Genomic DNA, 16,029 nt, shown 5'->3' with positions numbered 1-16,029 from the left:
CTCATGCTTTTTCAAACATTCACTTGGATGTGAATTGCTACGGTTTTTTGCTGTACTGGGTGAAAGATTTTTAGAAGTAAATAGCTGCTTGAAGGAGTGTTAATTGGCCTGTTGAAGGAGGGTAATGAGAAAAGTTAATTGAATATAAATTAAAACCTTTTCGCAAAATCATTTAAGTTTAGGTGAAAACTTTTGGCTTCACACCGTTAAAAACTTTTGGCTTCACACCATCCAAACTCGTTAAGGTAGTTAAAATTAAACGATGAGACTGCTTTTGCAATTCAAGAGATCTTTTAAATTTAGACTTTACAGATACAGCGTTAAAATAGACCCTTCGGCCCACCGAGTACGTACTGATCAGCGATCACCCCATATCACCTCTATCCTACACACTAGGGACAATTTACAGAAGTCAATTGATCTACAAACTTGCAGGTCTTTAGGATATGGGAGGACACTGGAGAATCCGGACTAAACCCATACAGTCACAGGGAGAACATACAAACTCTGTACATACAACATCCATTGTCAGGATCAAACCTGGGTCTCTGGCACTGTGAGGTAGCAGCTCTAACACTGCGTTACTGTGCCGCCCTTAAACTTATCAATTATCAATCCTGCCAAACCTAGTGAGTTGAATTCAAGTTAAATTCTTACAGACAATTCTTGGTATAGTTTAGTTTATTATTGTCACAAGTGCCGAGGTAGAGTGAAAAACTCTACTGCTGCACCACTGTGCTGCCCAAAATTGCTTTTGCAATTTGAGCACAGGAGGACAATAGACAATAGGTGCAGGAGTAGGCCGTTCGGCCCTTCGAGCCAGCACCACCATTCAATGTGATCGTGGCTGATCATCCCCAATCAGTACCCCATTCCTGCCTTCTCCCCATATCCCCTGACTCCGCTATCTTTAAGAGCTATATCTAGCTCTCTCTTGAAAGCATCCAGAGAACCGGCCTCTACCGCCCTCTGAGAGAGAATTCCACACTCACAACTCTCTGTGTGAAAAAGTGTTGTGAGTCTGTTGAATACTCTGGTTTCAGGAAGGCAGGTTTATGTATGTTCTAATTCAAGAGAATCTTTCAAATTGATGAGGGCCAGGATGGCAAATGTTGTCGATGTGGACTTTAGCAAGGCCTTTGATGAAGTCCTACATAGTAGGCTGATCCGGACATCGTACTATCCAGGATGAGTTTGCCACCTGGATACAAAATCAGTTGTGGTATATGGAACAAGCTGTCAGAGGAGCCAGTAGAGGACAGTACAATTACATTTAAAAAACATTTGGACTGTAACATGGATAGGAATGGTGCAGAAGGATATTGGCCAAATGCAGGCAAATCGGATTAACTTAGTTAGGAATCATGGAAATGTTTGGCCAATGGGTCTGTTTCTGTGCGGTATAACTTCATCTTTAATGGGTTATGCATTCCCTGACAGGCTTGTAAGGTTGAAGATCTTGGAAAAGTAGAATTTGAAGAAGAAATCAAGAAAAGATTTAAAATGGTTTATGTGCCAAACTGGTTTTCAGTGGACTTAAAAACTGGGGTAAGTTTGCTTTTGTTTTTGTTTTAGCTGTGACTACATTGTCCTATTTTCTGAGCACGATGATGCACCACCGGCAAGGTTGCCCTTGTGACAGTGGTGGGTGTAATCAATGGGTAGATGCAATCATGATAGTGTTGGGGAGAGCTGCCCACGGTTAGACCCAGTGGTGGTGAGGTAGTGTCCAATAATGTTGAAGTGAATTTTGCAAGTAAACATCAACACCAACTTTTTTGAAATGTAATTTTGAATTCAGAGATACAGTGCGGAAACAGGCGCTTCGGCCCACCGAGTCCGCACCAGCCAGCAATCCCCGCACACTGATGCCAATTAACCTACAAACCTGTACGTCTTTGGAGTGCGGGAGGAAACAGGAGCATCCTGAGGAAACCCATGCAGGTCACAGGGAGAATGTATAGAGGTAGCACCCGTAGTCAGGATTGAACCCGCGACTCTGGCACTGTAAGGTAGCAACTCTACCACTGTGCCACCATGCTGCCCAATGCTCTGAAATATTTGTGAAATGATCTTGGAAAATAAGTAGCTCAAATTAACATATTAAATATACTTTTGTCAAAATTATTATGTCAAACTGAATATCCCCAAAGAAATGGAGGATATATTTTCTCAGACTTGCTTGATGTTCTGTATTATCCTCAGTGCCGTGGTGTTTTGTGACCTTTAGGGCACTGTCATATACTGTGCCAGTGGCCAATTACGCGGGTCTTGTCACCTATCTCACGCCCTGTCTGGGGCAGTTATGGTCAATATTTCCAAAAATGCTCTCCCACTAACACTTCCAACTACTTGCCTGCCTCACCCTCAATGTGCCAGCATAGTCTTTGGTTGATTGCAGAACATGAAGAGCTGCAAAGATAGGTCTGTCCCTGTAGTTCTCTAGGAATTGTTGTACATTGAAGATTACATCCATAGAAGATTATGTGGATGAACAGAGTCCACACTGTGATTTGGGAAGCAGCTCTTCCCTCACCTGCCATAGACAGTGGAGGATCGCCCTTGTGATGAGTTCCCTGTGGCACACACCAGGGAATGACCGCTGTTGATCCCACAGTCTCCTTTCTTGAAGGGGTATCCTTAGATTATCCTCTCCTTCTAAGATGTGTGAAATGTGGCTGTGACTTTGTGACTGAACATAGTCCCGCTGAGTTCTAGGAATTAAATGGCAATACCATCTGCTCCTGAGGCTCCTTAGTTTTGAATTGGGATATAGCTTTCTTGAGTAGTTGCCCAATATAGGCTGCTATGGGATGGTGTCAAGTTACTCACCTCAAGCACAAAGTCTGTTTGAAGAGGTCTTTCCAGTGTTCCTTCCAGTGAGTTCTGACTGCTTCTCTGTCCATTATTTCGGGCAGCACCTCTTATTGAAGACAAACGTCAACGACAGCATTTTCATCAGCCTCAATGTGCCAACAGCCTTTGGTCGATTACAGAACATAAAGATCAAAATTACAATATTTAGGATGGTTTTTCAGAACCTCAAGGTCATACATCAGGATCACACATAAGGCTTGTGTAAGCAGCAAAGGAGCACACAAACTCTCAATTAAGCCACTAAGCCGTCCCGTCAGCCCATGTGCAGAGGAATCCCCAGTTCCCATATTGGCATAACTAACCATCCCAGAACCAACAAACTCAATGGAAGTCCTCCAGAGATGCTGCAGAGATGTTCCAGCATTTTTTGTCCTCTTTTGTAAACCACCATCTGCAGTTCATTGCAGTTGGCTTGGAAGCCAGTTCATTAATCTGTACTGGTCAAGTTGCAGAGGTGGGGAGGTTATGTGCAATCTATTTCTGTTGTTCTAGGCCATTCTTCCACATCTTCTCAATCAGCTCTGTAGTGGCAGTACAGACCTGCTGCAAAAGGAAGACACAAACAATCTCCCGGAAATACTAGGAGACCGAGGATCTAGTGGGATGGAGGAACTGAAGGGAATCCACATTAGTCAGAAAATGGTGTTGGGTAAACTGTTGGGACTGAAGGCTTGTAAATCCCAGGGCCTGATGATCTGCATCCCAGAGTACTCGAGGTGGCCCTAGAAATTGCGGATGTATTGGTGATCATTTTCCAAGGTTCTCTCGACTCTGGATCAGTTGCTGTGGACTAGAGGGTAGCCAATGTAACTCCACTTTTTAAGAAAGGAGGGAGAGAGAAAATGGGGAATTATAGTCCACTTAGCCTTACGTCGGTAATAGGGAAGATGCTGGAGTCGATTATTAAAGATGTTATAGCAGCGCATTTGGAAAGCAGTGACGGGATGGATTTATGAAGGGGAAATCAAGCTTGACTAATCTTTTGGAATTTTTTGAGGATGTAACAAGGAGAATGGATAAGGGAGAGCCAGTGGATGTGGTGGACTTTCAAAAGGTCTTTGATATGGTCCCACACAAGAGATTAGTGTGCAAAATTAGAGCACATGGTATTGAGGTTAGGGTATTGATAGAGAACTGATTGGCAGACAGAAGCAAAGAGTAGGAATTAATGGGTCCTTTTCAGAATGGCAGGCAGTGACTAGTGTGGTGCCGCAAGGCTCGGTGCTGGGACCCTAGCTGTTTACAATATATATTAACAATTTAGACGAGGGAATTAAATGTAACATCTCTAAGTTTGCGGATGACACAAAGCTGGATGGCAGTGTGAGCTCCAAGAAGGATGCTATGAGGCTGCAGGGTGACTTGGATAGGTTGGGTGAGTGGGCAGTTTGGCAGATCCAATATAATGTGCATAAATGTGAGGTTATCCACTTTGGTGGCAAGAACAGGAAGGCAGATTATTATCTGAATGGTACCAGATTAGGAGAAGGGGAGGTGCAACGGGACCTCGGTGTGCTTGTACATCTGTCACTGAAAGTAAGCATGCAGGTACAGCAGGCAGTGAAGAAAGCTAATGGCAGGTTGGCCTTCATTGCGAGAGGATTTGAGTTTAGGAGCAAGGAGGTCCTACTGCAGTTGTACAGGGCCATGGTGAGACCGCAGCTGGAGTATTGTGTGCAATTTTGGTCTCTTAATTTGAAGAAGGACATTATTGCTATTGAGGGAGTGCAGCGTAGGTTCACCAGGTTAATTCCTGGGCTGCTGGTACTGACAGATGATGAAAGAATGGGTCGACGGGTTTGTATTCGCTGGAATTTAGAAGGATGAGATGAAAACTTTTTTTCCCAATGTTGGGGGAGTCCAGAACCAGGGGTCACAGTTTAAGAATAAAGGGTAGGCCATTTAGGACTGAGAGGAGGAAAAACTTTTTAAGCCAGAGAGTTGTGAATCTGTGGGAATTCTCTGCCAGAAGGCAGTGGAGGTCATTTCACTGGATGTGTCCAAGAGAGAGTTAGATTTAGCTCTTAGGCCAAAGGGAATCAATGGATAAGGGGAAAAAGGCGGAACGCGGTACTGATTTTGGATGATCAGCCATGATCATATTGAATGGCAGTGCTGGCTCAAAGGGCCGAATGACCTACTCCTGCACCTATTTTCTATGTGTCTTATGTTTTTTATGTATCAATGTTTAATTGGTAGAGATTTTTTAAATTTTAAATGTTCTAGACTGAAGGAATCAAATAATTGTAAAACTGGACAGGCTTTAAAATAATGGTATAGCTGGAATGTCTTGGACAGTTGTAGACTGGTGTCTTTCACGACAGTAGAGTAATTTTATCCATTGAGCTGTTCATGTTAAGTTAAAAGCTGTAGGTGGTTAATTTTAAACAATGGTAGCCAGAATGGAGACTCAAAGGTAGTCTGCTTAAAAAGGGCACCAGTGGAAGCTTAGTTAGTTTGTAACTGAAACCATGAACATTTTTCATTTAATTCACTTTGGCAGAATATTGGCTTTGAAGGATTCTGTTAGTTTTTTGACTTGAAGTTTTTCCTGCCTGTCCCTTTGTGCCACTCTTGAGCTTCTTAACTGTGATAAATCTCTGTAGCTAATCCTCAATTTAATCTTTTGTCGCTTGTTCTCTTTGAAAATATTTGCTCTATTTTTCCTGGAGAGCTTATTGGTTTCACTTTCCGAAGTACATAGTTGCTCTTGTAAGCTTTTTTTCCAGTCAATTGTTCTGAATAAAAGGACTTTTAAGTATGTCTGATGCCCTATCATCTAAAAAGTGGCTTCCATCTAAATAAAATCTGTCTGGTTAGCAGCCTACAAATTCCTGGATTGTAGTGGTCCAAGAACTCTTAAGTAAGTTTCTAGATAACTGAGTTCCCTAGTGGCTAAATGTTCGCCATAACGTCAGCTGTACATTTTACTTCATTAGGTTTTGTAGCGGTGACGTTCTGAGGCAAATATGTGATTAGAAAGTCTAAGAAACTATTGGCTCAGGAACAATTATGTAATTAACTCCCTCCAGCATGTTATACAGAACAGAAATGTAAAACAAAATTGAAAGCAGATTCAGATTTCTATTTTTTTTCATGCAAACGTTGTTATAGTTTGCTGTTTAAAAGCCATCTTTCTCAGTAAAAGACACAAAGTACCGCAGTAACTCAGCGGGTCAAGTAGCATCCATGGACAACAGGGATAGGTGATGTTTTTGTTCGGGTCTGCAGAAGAATCGCAACCTATCCATGTTCTCCAGGAATACTACCTGACCCGCTGAGGTACTCCAGCACTTTGTGTGTTTTTTCGTAAACCGGCATCTGGAAATTCTTGTTTATACCTTTCTCAGTGATTCCTGTCCCATCTGTGTTCTTGATTTTGATCCTGTCCAATATTCTCTTATTTTCATCCCTACCACCTTCATTCATTTAATAGCCATTTGTACCGAAACCAGAACACTGATCACAGAAATGCCCTTCTCATTGGCATCAAAATTCAGTGTTTCTATCATCCTAAAGGATTGAAACTGTTACTTACTTTCTTAAGATTTGGAGCATTTTATTTAAACATTATACTAAATTCCGTGTTACACCTCTGCTTGTGACACTTTTGCCACTCCCTGAGGCAGACTCTGCTTACAAAGGGCCACTGTGATCACATCTGACACACACCCACCAATTGACTCGCCTCCAGTCCAACCTCAGAGCAGCCTTTCAACTTGATTTTTAATTTACTTTTATTCATTCATAGAGATGTTGTTAATGCGGCCACCATTTATTGCCCATGCTTTATTGCCCCCGAACTGAGGAAGCATTTAATATTCAACTTTAAGAGTTTGCAATAGCTTGCATGTTGCATATTTACTCTGAACGAACCATCATCAAGCTTAGAGAAAATTGAAACTTTATTGCAAGCAGCTAACAACTTTGTGATATTTGCTTTGTTCTTATCTATAAGATTAAAACATAGGCAGGTAGGAGGGTCCTGAATTTCTAAAGATCGAATTATGACGTTCTTGACTACTCAATGATATTTGTTTAACATTTACATTGCTGCTGCAGTCGCTTGCTTTTGGCCCGTGTTTACTATGAGTCCTCTGCTTACAGACCTGTTATGCAGCTGCAAGGAAGAGTATTAGTTTTGTATAGAGATGCAGCACGGAAGCAGGCACTTCGGCCCACCAAGTCCACGCCAACCAGCGATCCCCATACACTAGCACTATCCTACACACCATGGATAATTTACAATTTTTGCCTGCCAAATTAAATGTGTACGTCTTGGGAGTGTGGGAGGAAACCAAAGCACCCGTGGAAAAACCAGGCGGTCACAGGGAGAACGTACAAACTCCATACAGACAGCACTCGTAGTCAGGACGGAACCCGGGTCTCTGGCGCTCGAAGGCAGCAACTCTACCGCTGCACCACCATGCTGCCATTTCTGTGATGTGTGTTCTGTTTTCGGTACAAATGACTATTGAACACTCTTGTCCCTTTGTTGGGACTTTGTTCAGCGTGTATATTGTTATCCAGCATTTTCTAAGTCCTTGGATACTGATAACTCCAAGATTAGTTGCCGTTTAAGTTTTTTGTGAAGCAGGGTGCAGTGGATTACTGAGAAATCCTATAAGCAGAATGCATTATTAAGAAAAATGCCTAGACACATGATAACGAGCAAGATTAAGCTTTTGTTATCAGAGCTGTTGTGATAAAACCTTTTAAAGCTGCAGATTTTTCCATCTGCCCAGTTAGCAGTGTCTAAATTTATGTTTGTGTTCTGTTTCTTTCTGGTAGATGTTGACAATTACTTTAGATGAGAATGACTGCTTTGCGGCTTGGGTGTCAGCAAAGGATGCTGGATTTAGCAGTCCAGATGGATCCGACCCAAAACGTAAGTAGCTGAGGGGTAGGCTGAACTTGGAGTATTCTACAGTAACGTTTTATCTACAGGCTTTGACAGAAGTTTTACAATAATTATTTCAGGAATGATTGGGTTAACATATGATGAGCGTTTGACAGCACTGAGTTTAGAAGGATGAGGGGGACCTCATTGAAACTTTCTAAATAGTGAAAGGCCTGGATGGAGTAGACGTGGAGAGGATGTTTCAACGAGCCTGGGACCAGAGGCCATAGCCTTAGTATTAAAGGACGTATAATTAGAAAGGAGATGATAAATATCTTTAGTAAGAGGGTGGTGATGTGGAGGCCACGTCAGTGGATATTTTTAAGGCAAAGATTGACAGATTCTTGATTTGTAAGAGCATCAGATTATGGGAAGGAGGCAGGACAATGACGTTGAGTGGGAAAGATAGATCAGCCATGATTGAATGGCGGAATAGGTTTGATGGGCCGAATGGCCTAATTATGCTCCTATAATTTATGAAGTGTTGGTTCTCGGTTACTTGGAGTGGTAAGATGATTTGTAGCATTGCAAGGGTACAAGTGTAACTTTAGGATTGGTATATTCATTCCAATAGAGTAAAATGGAAGATGCTCCTTTTGATTCTTTACATAAAAGATTATTTGGTCTAAACAGAACATGTCATTAGCCCAGGGTATTGATTCAGCCCAGTTGCTGATTTACACTGGCATTAGATTGAGGTTCTTTTCCCACAATATTTTCAATGATTCCATTCTCCTTTTCATTTTAATGTCAACATCTTACACAAACGAAAATGCATACTAGGTAATATTCTGGAGATAGTAAGCAAAAGGGACAGCACAGTGGCACAGTAGGTAGAGCTGTTGCCTTACAGTGCCCGAGACCCAGGTTCAATCCTGACTTGGGTGCTGTCTGTGTGGAGTTCTCCCTGTAATCACGTGGGTTTTCACCGGATGCTCTGGTTTCCTCGCACAATCCAAAGATGTACAGGTTTGTAGGTTAATTGACTTCGGTAAAGATTGTATATTGTCCCTAGTGTATAGGATAGTGCTAGTGTACAGGGATCGCTGGTCGATGTGGACTCGGTGGGCCGAAGGACCTGTTTTCTCACTGTATCTCTAAAGTAAACTAACATTTATTGTGGATGTCATGTTGAATGTTACCATATGTCTGTGGTTGGCCCTTCTTCAGGCTCAATATAGTAAGAAGTCTGGTTTACAAAAAAGAATGAAATGCCTCACTCGGCGAGTCTCTCCAGCACTTCATATATTTTTTTGTAATCCAGATCTGTAGTTCCTTATGTCTACAAAGGACTTTTACTGCTGAACTATTCTATCAATAAATTTAGGCTTTGTTAAAGATTGTTTTTGTGAAAGCATATTGCAAACCGATCATCATGTCATTCTTTATAGGGAGTAAAATAGTTGTAAAATAACAAATCCTAACGAGCCAGACACTGACATAAAAAGAACATTTCACTGTTTGGTCAGCTCTTTTATTAGCTGATTTCAAAGGGAAAAATATTTATTTTATGTGAAGATAAAATATATTTAAATGTCATCGCACGGAAAGAAAAGCGTTTAAAGGAAGACTGAAATTTTATATTTTTGTTCCTTTCAAAGGGTATAAATGCAATGCTCAAAAGATGTTCTGGCAATTTTCTTTTATGTGCAAGTAGTCCTTTATGACCTATTCAGTAGCTTATTTAAAATCTGGAATTCTGCCAGTCTCCTGCTTAAATGTGAACTCCAAATTTCTATTCTGCCAGTTGCTTTATTTGCTTCTGGTTATTTAATGATAACTGCTCTATTCCTTCCCCATTATTTTAGGCAGCAGTATCACTTGGTCTGTTCATCTTCACTTTCATGTGTAAATTTATCGGCACGTCATAGGTGGCCCTAAGGTTGAGAAAAAATGCAAAAAGGTGGACATCAATCGTCAGGAGGTTACCTATACCTATACACCAGGGGCAATTTACAGTGGCCAATTCACCTACAAACCCTGTCTTTTGGAATGTGGGAGGAAGCCGGAGCACCCATAGAAAAAACATGCAAACTTAACACAGACAGCACCCCTGAGGTCAAGATCAAACCTGGGTCTCTGGCACCGTGAGGCAGCAGCTCAACTAGCAGTACCATTATGCCATCCTGTGCGGTAGAATAGGTGCTGATCTGAGGGAGCTGGCATGAACATGTAAAAGGATGCATCGTTGTGAATGCAGTTGAAATGCTTTTATGCTTAATATTACAGGAGGCAATTTTACCTACCTGTTCCGTGCCACCTCTCAGTCTTATTACCACTGCACCCCTGCAACCTATCCACCCTTTTCTCTTGCCATTTACTTCCCAACTGTTATCAGGCAACTGAACCATCCTATCAACAACTAGAAAGTGATCCTGAACTATTCTCTACCTCTAGCTGGAGACCCTTGGACTATTACATATAGTCATTCCGCTGACTGGTTCATGACAATAAACTAAACTAAACTCCCCCATTAGATTATCAACTCTCCCGCGATTTTGTTGCTGTAAGCCTGCGGCAACAGGTTGTATTGAGGAGTTTATTATTCTGGAAAACAGAGGAATGTCCATTTCTGTTATCACTTATAAAAAAACTATACAAAGGTACAAAAGGTACAAAGAACATTTATTATCACATACACCAATTGGTGTAGTGAAATTTGACTTGCCATGCAGCACACAAATAAAGATAAGACTCAACATTAAAGAATTTAACAATAAAGATAAAAACATCCCCCCATAATGGTTCCCACTGTAAAGTCTGGTACTTTATACATCAAATCATTTTATCCGATTCTAAATATTGCACCACATGATTTAATTCCGGTTCTGAAAATTATTGTAGTCTTTCATTGTTTCTCTCACATCCCCTTGTCCACCCATAGTCGGGCCTATTGAGGCCTCTGCAGTCGACGCTACGGCGGCCTGATGTTTCAGGCCCTCTCGCCGGGTGATGGTGCTCCGGCGTCGGGAGAACCCTCTCAGCGACTTGGGACACCTGGAACGGCCGCTTCCTTACTGGAGACCGCGGCTTCCAAAGCCAACAGGCCGCGCTGGATGGAGCTCCACCACTGGCGATCTCGCCGAGAGATCCCAGGCTCCCGATGTTAAAGTTCAGCACCTCCGCCCGCGGCTGGCCGCTCCACAGACCCGCAGCTCCGCGATGTTCACCTGCGGTCTCAGCAAGGCATCGCCCGCTCCGCTCCGCGATTGCGCTCCGAGATATTTGAAAAGACAGACAGCTGCAGCTGGGCAGCCATACCCAACTGGACGGCACCCCGGTTTGATGATTTATGATTATTAGCAGCCTTTCAAATACATTGAACTGGAGATATTTCTGTTCCCCTTCCCCTTTGATTCTTTGATTCTTTGCCATTTACCTAAAATGAGCAGCCAACTTCAGGAGCACAAACTTGTTATGCAGATGGAAGGAATTGTAATGTATACCCAATACAAAGAACTAATGCCTGAATGTTGATCTCATAGTAGCGATCAAAGATCATAGAGCGGAGCAAGATGGTTTACTCCGCGATATAGCCGTAGTAGGTGTTGGGTAATCTTCAGCGCCATTCCCGTAACCGGCTTCCGTCATGGCGTCAAACTAATTCAGGGAGATTCTGTTATATCAGGCTGAGAGACTAAAGGTAGACAAAAGTGCTGGAGAAACTCAGCGGGTGCAGTAGCATCTATGGAGCGAAGGAAATAGGCAACGTTTCGGGCCAAAACCCTTCTTCAAACTGATGTAGGGTGGGGAGAAGAAAGGAGAAAGGAAGAGGAGGAGCCGAGGGCTGAGGGAGAACTGAAAAGGGGAGGATGGGAGGAGACAGCAAGGGCTACCGGAAATTGGAGGTCAATGTTTATGCCGCTAGGGTGCAGACTGCCCAAGCGGAATATGAGGTGTTGTTCCTCCAATTTTTTGGTGGTGCTCACTCTGGCCATGGAGGAGGCCCAGGACAGAGAGGTCGGATTCGGAATGGGATGGGGAGTTGAAGTGCTGAGCCACAGGGAGATCAGGTTGGTTAATGCGGACCGAACAGAGGTGTTGGGCGAAACGATCGCCAAGCCTACGCTTGGTCTCACCGATGTAAATCATCTGACATCTAGAGCAGCGGATGCAATAGATGAGGTTGGAGGAGATGCAGGTGAACCTCTGTCACACCTGGAATGACTGCTTGGGTCTTTGAATGGAGTCGAGGGGGGAGGTAAAGTGACAAGTGTAGCATCTCTTGCGGTTGCAAGGGAAAGTGCCCGGGGAGGGGGTGGTGCGGGAGGGAAGGGAAGAATTGACCAGGGAGTTACGGAGGGAGCGGTCTTTGCGGAAAGCAGACGGGGGGAGATGGGAAGATATGGCGAGTGGTGGGGTCACGTTGGAGGTGAAAATGACGGAGGACTATTTGTTGTATGTGAGGGCTAGTGGGGTGAAAGGTGAGGACTAGGGGGACTCAGCCCTTATTACGAGTGAGGGAGAGAGAGCCGTGTTACGGGGTATTGAAGAGACCCTGGTGAGAGCCTCATCTATAGTAGGGGAGGGGAATCCCCGTTCCCTGAAGAATGAGGGCATTTCCGATGCCATGGTGTGGAACACCTCATCCTAAGAGCAGATGCGGCGTAGACGGAGGAATTGGGAGTAGGGGATGGATCTTCTGCCTACGTGTCCACGCCATCCATCGATCGAATCAATCACCAACCATTTAATTGCTGGACATTAAAATAACCAATCTGATCTCCTAACTTCTATGTTGACACAAAACAAAATTTCCTCCATCATTGCTTCCTGCCCGTGACAATGTTTTGCAGAATTTTCTGTCTTTATATTAACCTTTCCAGCTTTAGTAGTATTTTGTTTAAAATCCTTAACCTTTTATTTGTGGGCTTGATTCCAACTCCCACATTACATAGGACTTAAGTTCATCCTGCTTACTTTGTTGGCTTTGAGCAAACCTTATTTGGACAAAGACCATAGTTAGTTTGAAGGCTTTCCATCTAATTGAATTGTACATTCTTCATCTCACTATAACCCTTCGGACCTGATTAGCTGCAGCTCGCAATTCTATTGTGTAAGATGGAGCTGTGAGACTTTGTTCTGAAATTGAACTGAATTCCCTCCAAGTAACCTTTAGAAAATAAACAATGGCAAAATAGTAATTAGCTTTTTTGTTGCTGGCAGACTATGTCTGTGACGTTTAGTGTACAAAGACAGAAATTGTTGCTACAAATTAAAAATAGCAACTGCTTGGTATAAGTAAATGTCAAGCAGTCATGCTGGCAAATAGTTCATTTGTCTTGTTTGCTAACATTCATCATTAACATTAACAAAAATATTTCCTAAAAGCAAAGTATTGGTTCAATGGTACAGTACTTGATTGTCACATATACTTAGGTACAGTGACATTCCTTTTTTCATACAGTTCAGTAAAATCTTACTCTACATAGGCACATAAGTAGAAGAGTGTATTTTGTTGATTCACATGCTTGATCAATGGTGTTTTATCATTAATATTTTATTATTATTAATGTTTAGTGTTTTCGGAGTCATTCGTAACTGTCACTGTATGTCATGTTGTTACTTGTGGGCAGAGCACCAAGGCAAATTACTTGTATGTGAATACTTGGCCAATAAACTTCCTTACTTACTTAAAGATAGTAGATTACACCGAGGACACTACAGAAGAGTTGCCACGTTTCCGGTGCCGTTTTGCACTCATTTAATTTACATTGTTTGTAGGCATGGTTGACTATTTGGGTCCTGTTAGTTATGATGGCACTTCTTCCAAGGGTCTAAATATTGAATTTTTTGGTGACATTTTAACAATTAAAGATATTGCATGAGAGAATGGTTCTGTGCTTACTTTGTTTATGACACAGGGGTGTGGGGGTGATGGGGGGTGGTGGGCATGATGGTCACAGTTAAAAGCTCTAGAACAGGGGTCAGCAACCTACGGTCCTCGGGCCGAATGCAGCCCGTAATCTGAAATCATCCGTCCGGCAGGCGGATTTTCTTTCCCGTAATCATCCGGCCCGCCGAGCGCCCCGAGCAGCGACCGCACGCCCCGAGCGGCAGCCCTCCTATCAGTGGCTGGGCGCCCCGAGCAGCAGCCGGGCAGCCGAGCTCTGGCTGTACTGCATCCTGCGCAAAGCCGCGCACCGTCTGTGAACACGTTTAAGAAGGAACTGCAGATGCTGGAAAAATCGAAGGTAGACATAAATGCTGGAGTAACTCTGCGGATGAGACATGCAAAGATTGCATGAGGCTACCTCACCCGCTGAGTTTCTCCAGCAATTTTATCTACCTTCCGGGGCGGCATGGGGGCAAGATCCGTGTGTACACACGTGATAGATGTGGCCCGCCATCCGCTCACAGACATGCGTCGTGGCCCCTATGCAGAACAAGGTTGCCGACCCCTGCTCTAGAACCTATGTGGAGTATTGTGTGCAATTTTGGTCACCCCATTACATGAGGATGTGGAGGCTTTGGAAAGCATGCAGTAGCGGTTTACCAGAATGATGCCTGGATTAGGGGTTATTAGTTACAGGGAGAGGTTGGACAGATGGATTATTTTCTTTGGAACGCCGGAGCTTGCAGGGAGACTTTATAGAATCATATAAAATTACAGGAGGCATAGATAGAGTAGACAGTCAGAATCTTTTTCCCAGGATGGAAAAATCAAATGCTAGAGAGCATAGCTTTAAGGTGAGAGGGGCAATGTATAAAGAAGATTTTTTACAGTGTGTGGTGGGTGCCTGGAACATGCTCAGAGGGTGGTGATGGAGGTAGATGTGATAGTGGCATTTAGGAAACTTTTGGATAGGCAAATGGATATGCAGAGAATGGCGTGATATGGGCTGTGTGCAAGTAAATAAGTGATGGTCTTGACATCATGTTCAGTACAGACATTGTGGGCCGAAGGGCCTTTTCCATGTCTACCACCAGGTCACCCCCTCGTTGTGACTATCCCTCAAGGTCGAGGATGATGGCCTACATTCTGTTGTTTTTATGGGCTCTCAGTTGGCTTATGAGTCCAATCCTGGCTTGGAAAGTTCTTCGGCTTTCAGGACAGGTAATTGCAGATGGCAGATCGGGCTTTGGTTGTTGCTGCCCCTCTTTCCGTTTTCTTCTCTTTTCTTCTAATTCTGCGCATCCCTTGGCTTCAAAGGTCGCTGTTTCTTCTTGGATGATGGTTTGCCAAAGTTTCCTGTCCTTGGAATTGATTTCCCAATTGTCTGTCGATTTCACATTTCTTCATGCTGGCTTTTAAGGCGTCTTTGAATCTCTTCTTTTGTCTGCCTCTTTTACATTTGCCTTCTTTAAGCTGGGAGTGGAAGGTTAGCTTTGGTAGACGCTTGTATGGCTCGTTCGAACAACATGGCCGACCCATCTTAGTTGGTTCTTGATGACGAAGGGTTCGATGCTAAACCTTGTTCAGGCTCCATGTTCTCCAGAGATGCTGCCACACCTGTTGAGTTTACTCCAGCACTTATATCTTTTTTCTTGTAAACGTGCATCTACAGTTTCTTGTTTCTACAAAGGAAATGCTTAATTTGATGCTTAAACTGCATCCAACTGTATTTATAAGAAATTCTGAAAGGTAGCACAGTGGTACTACAGATGCAGCTGCTGCCTCACCGGGCCAGAGACCCTGGTTCGATCTTGGCCCCGGACGCTCTCTGTGTGGGGTTGGCATGTCCTCCCTGAGTCCAAGTGGGTTTCTTTTCGGTGCTCCGGTTTCCTCCCACATCCCAAAGACTTGCGGGTTTGTAAGTTAATTGGCCTTCCATTAATTGCCCCTAGTGCGTAGAGAGTGGATGAGTAAGAAGGATAACATAGAGCTAGTGTGAACAGGTGGTCATACTGATGGTCGGCATAGACTCGGTGGGCTGAAGGGCCTATTTCCAGGTTGTGTCTTTCAGGCAATCAATCAAACTCTTACCCTTTCCACTGGCATCAACCTGTGCAGCTGAGAGCCTGAATGGTTGGAGCTTGGATCCCTAAACATGAATTTTGCTCGAGGATTGGACCATCTCAACCCCAAAAGGGGGTTTACCATACTGACAAGTTTGGTAGTCCGCCTCTTCATGCTAAGCTACAGTTTGTCTACATCCTATATCCAGAAGCACCTGCACAAATGAAACTGAAGAAGGGTCTCGACCCGAAACGTCACCCATTTCTTCGCTTCAGAGATGCTGCCTGTCCTGCTGAGTTACTCCAGCATTTTGTATCTATCTTCTGTGTAAACCAGCATTTTTACTATGCGT

General features: G+C 43.4%; 1 protein-coding gene across 1 annotated transcript in view; it reads left to right on the top strand.

Moving 5' to 3' along the window:
* LOC129714246 (WD repeat-containing protein 48) overlaps positions 1–16,029 on the top strand; it is a 90,528-nt gene that overhangs the window by 52,496 nt on the left and 22,003 nt on the right. Inside the window, exons 12-13 of the mRNA XM_055663794.1 lie at positions 1,441–1,548; positions 7,669–7,765. Coding sequence (XP_055519769.1) covers positions 1,441–1,548; positions 7,669–7,765 — 205 coding nt within the window. The remainder of the gene's footprint in view (positions 1–1,440; positions 1,549–7,668; positions 7,766–16,029) is intronic.

Source organism: Leucoraja erinacea, chromosome 2, assembly GCF_028641065.1.
Source record: "Leucoraja erinacea ecotype New England chromosome 2, Leri_hhj_1, whole genome shotgun sequence".
Classification (NCBI taxonomy): Eukaryota; Metazoa; Chordata; class Chondrichthyes; order Rajiformes; family Rajidae; genus Leucoraja; species Leucoraja erinaceus.
The sequence above is the reverse complement of the archived record's forward strand: the minus strand, read 5'-3'. Positions and strand labels throughout refer to the sequence as shown.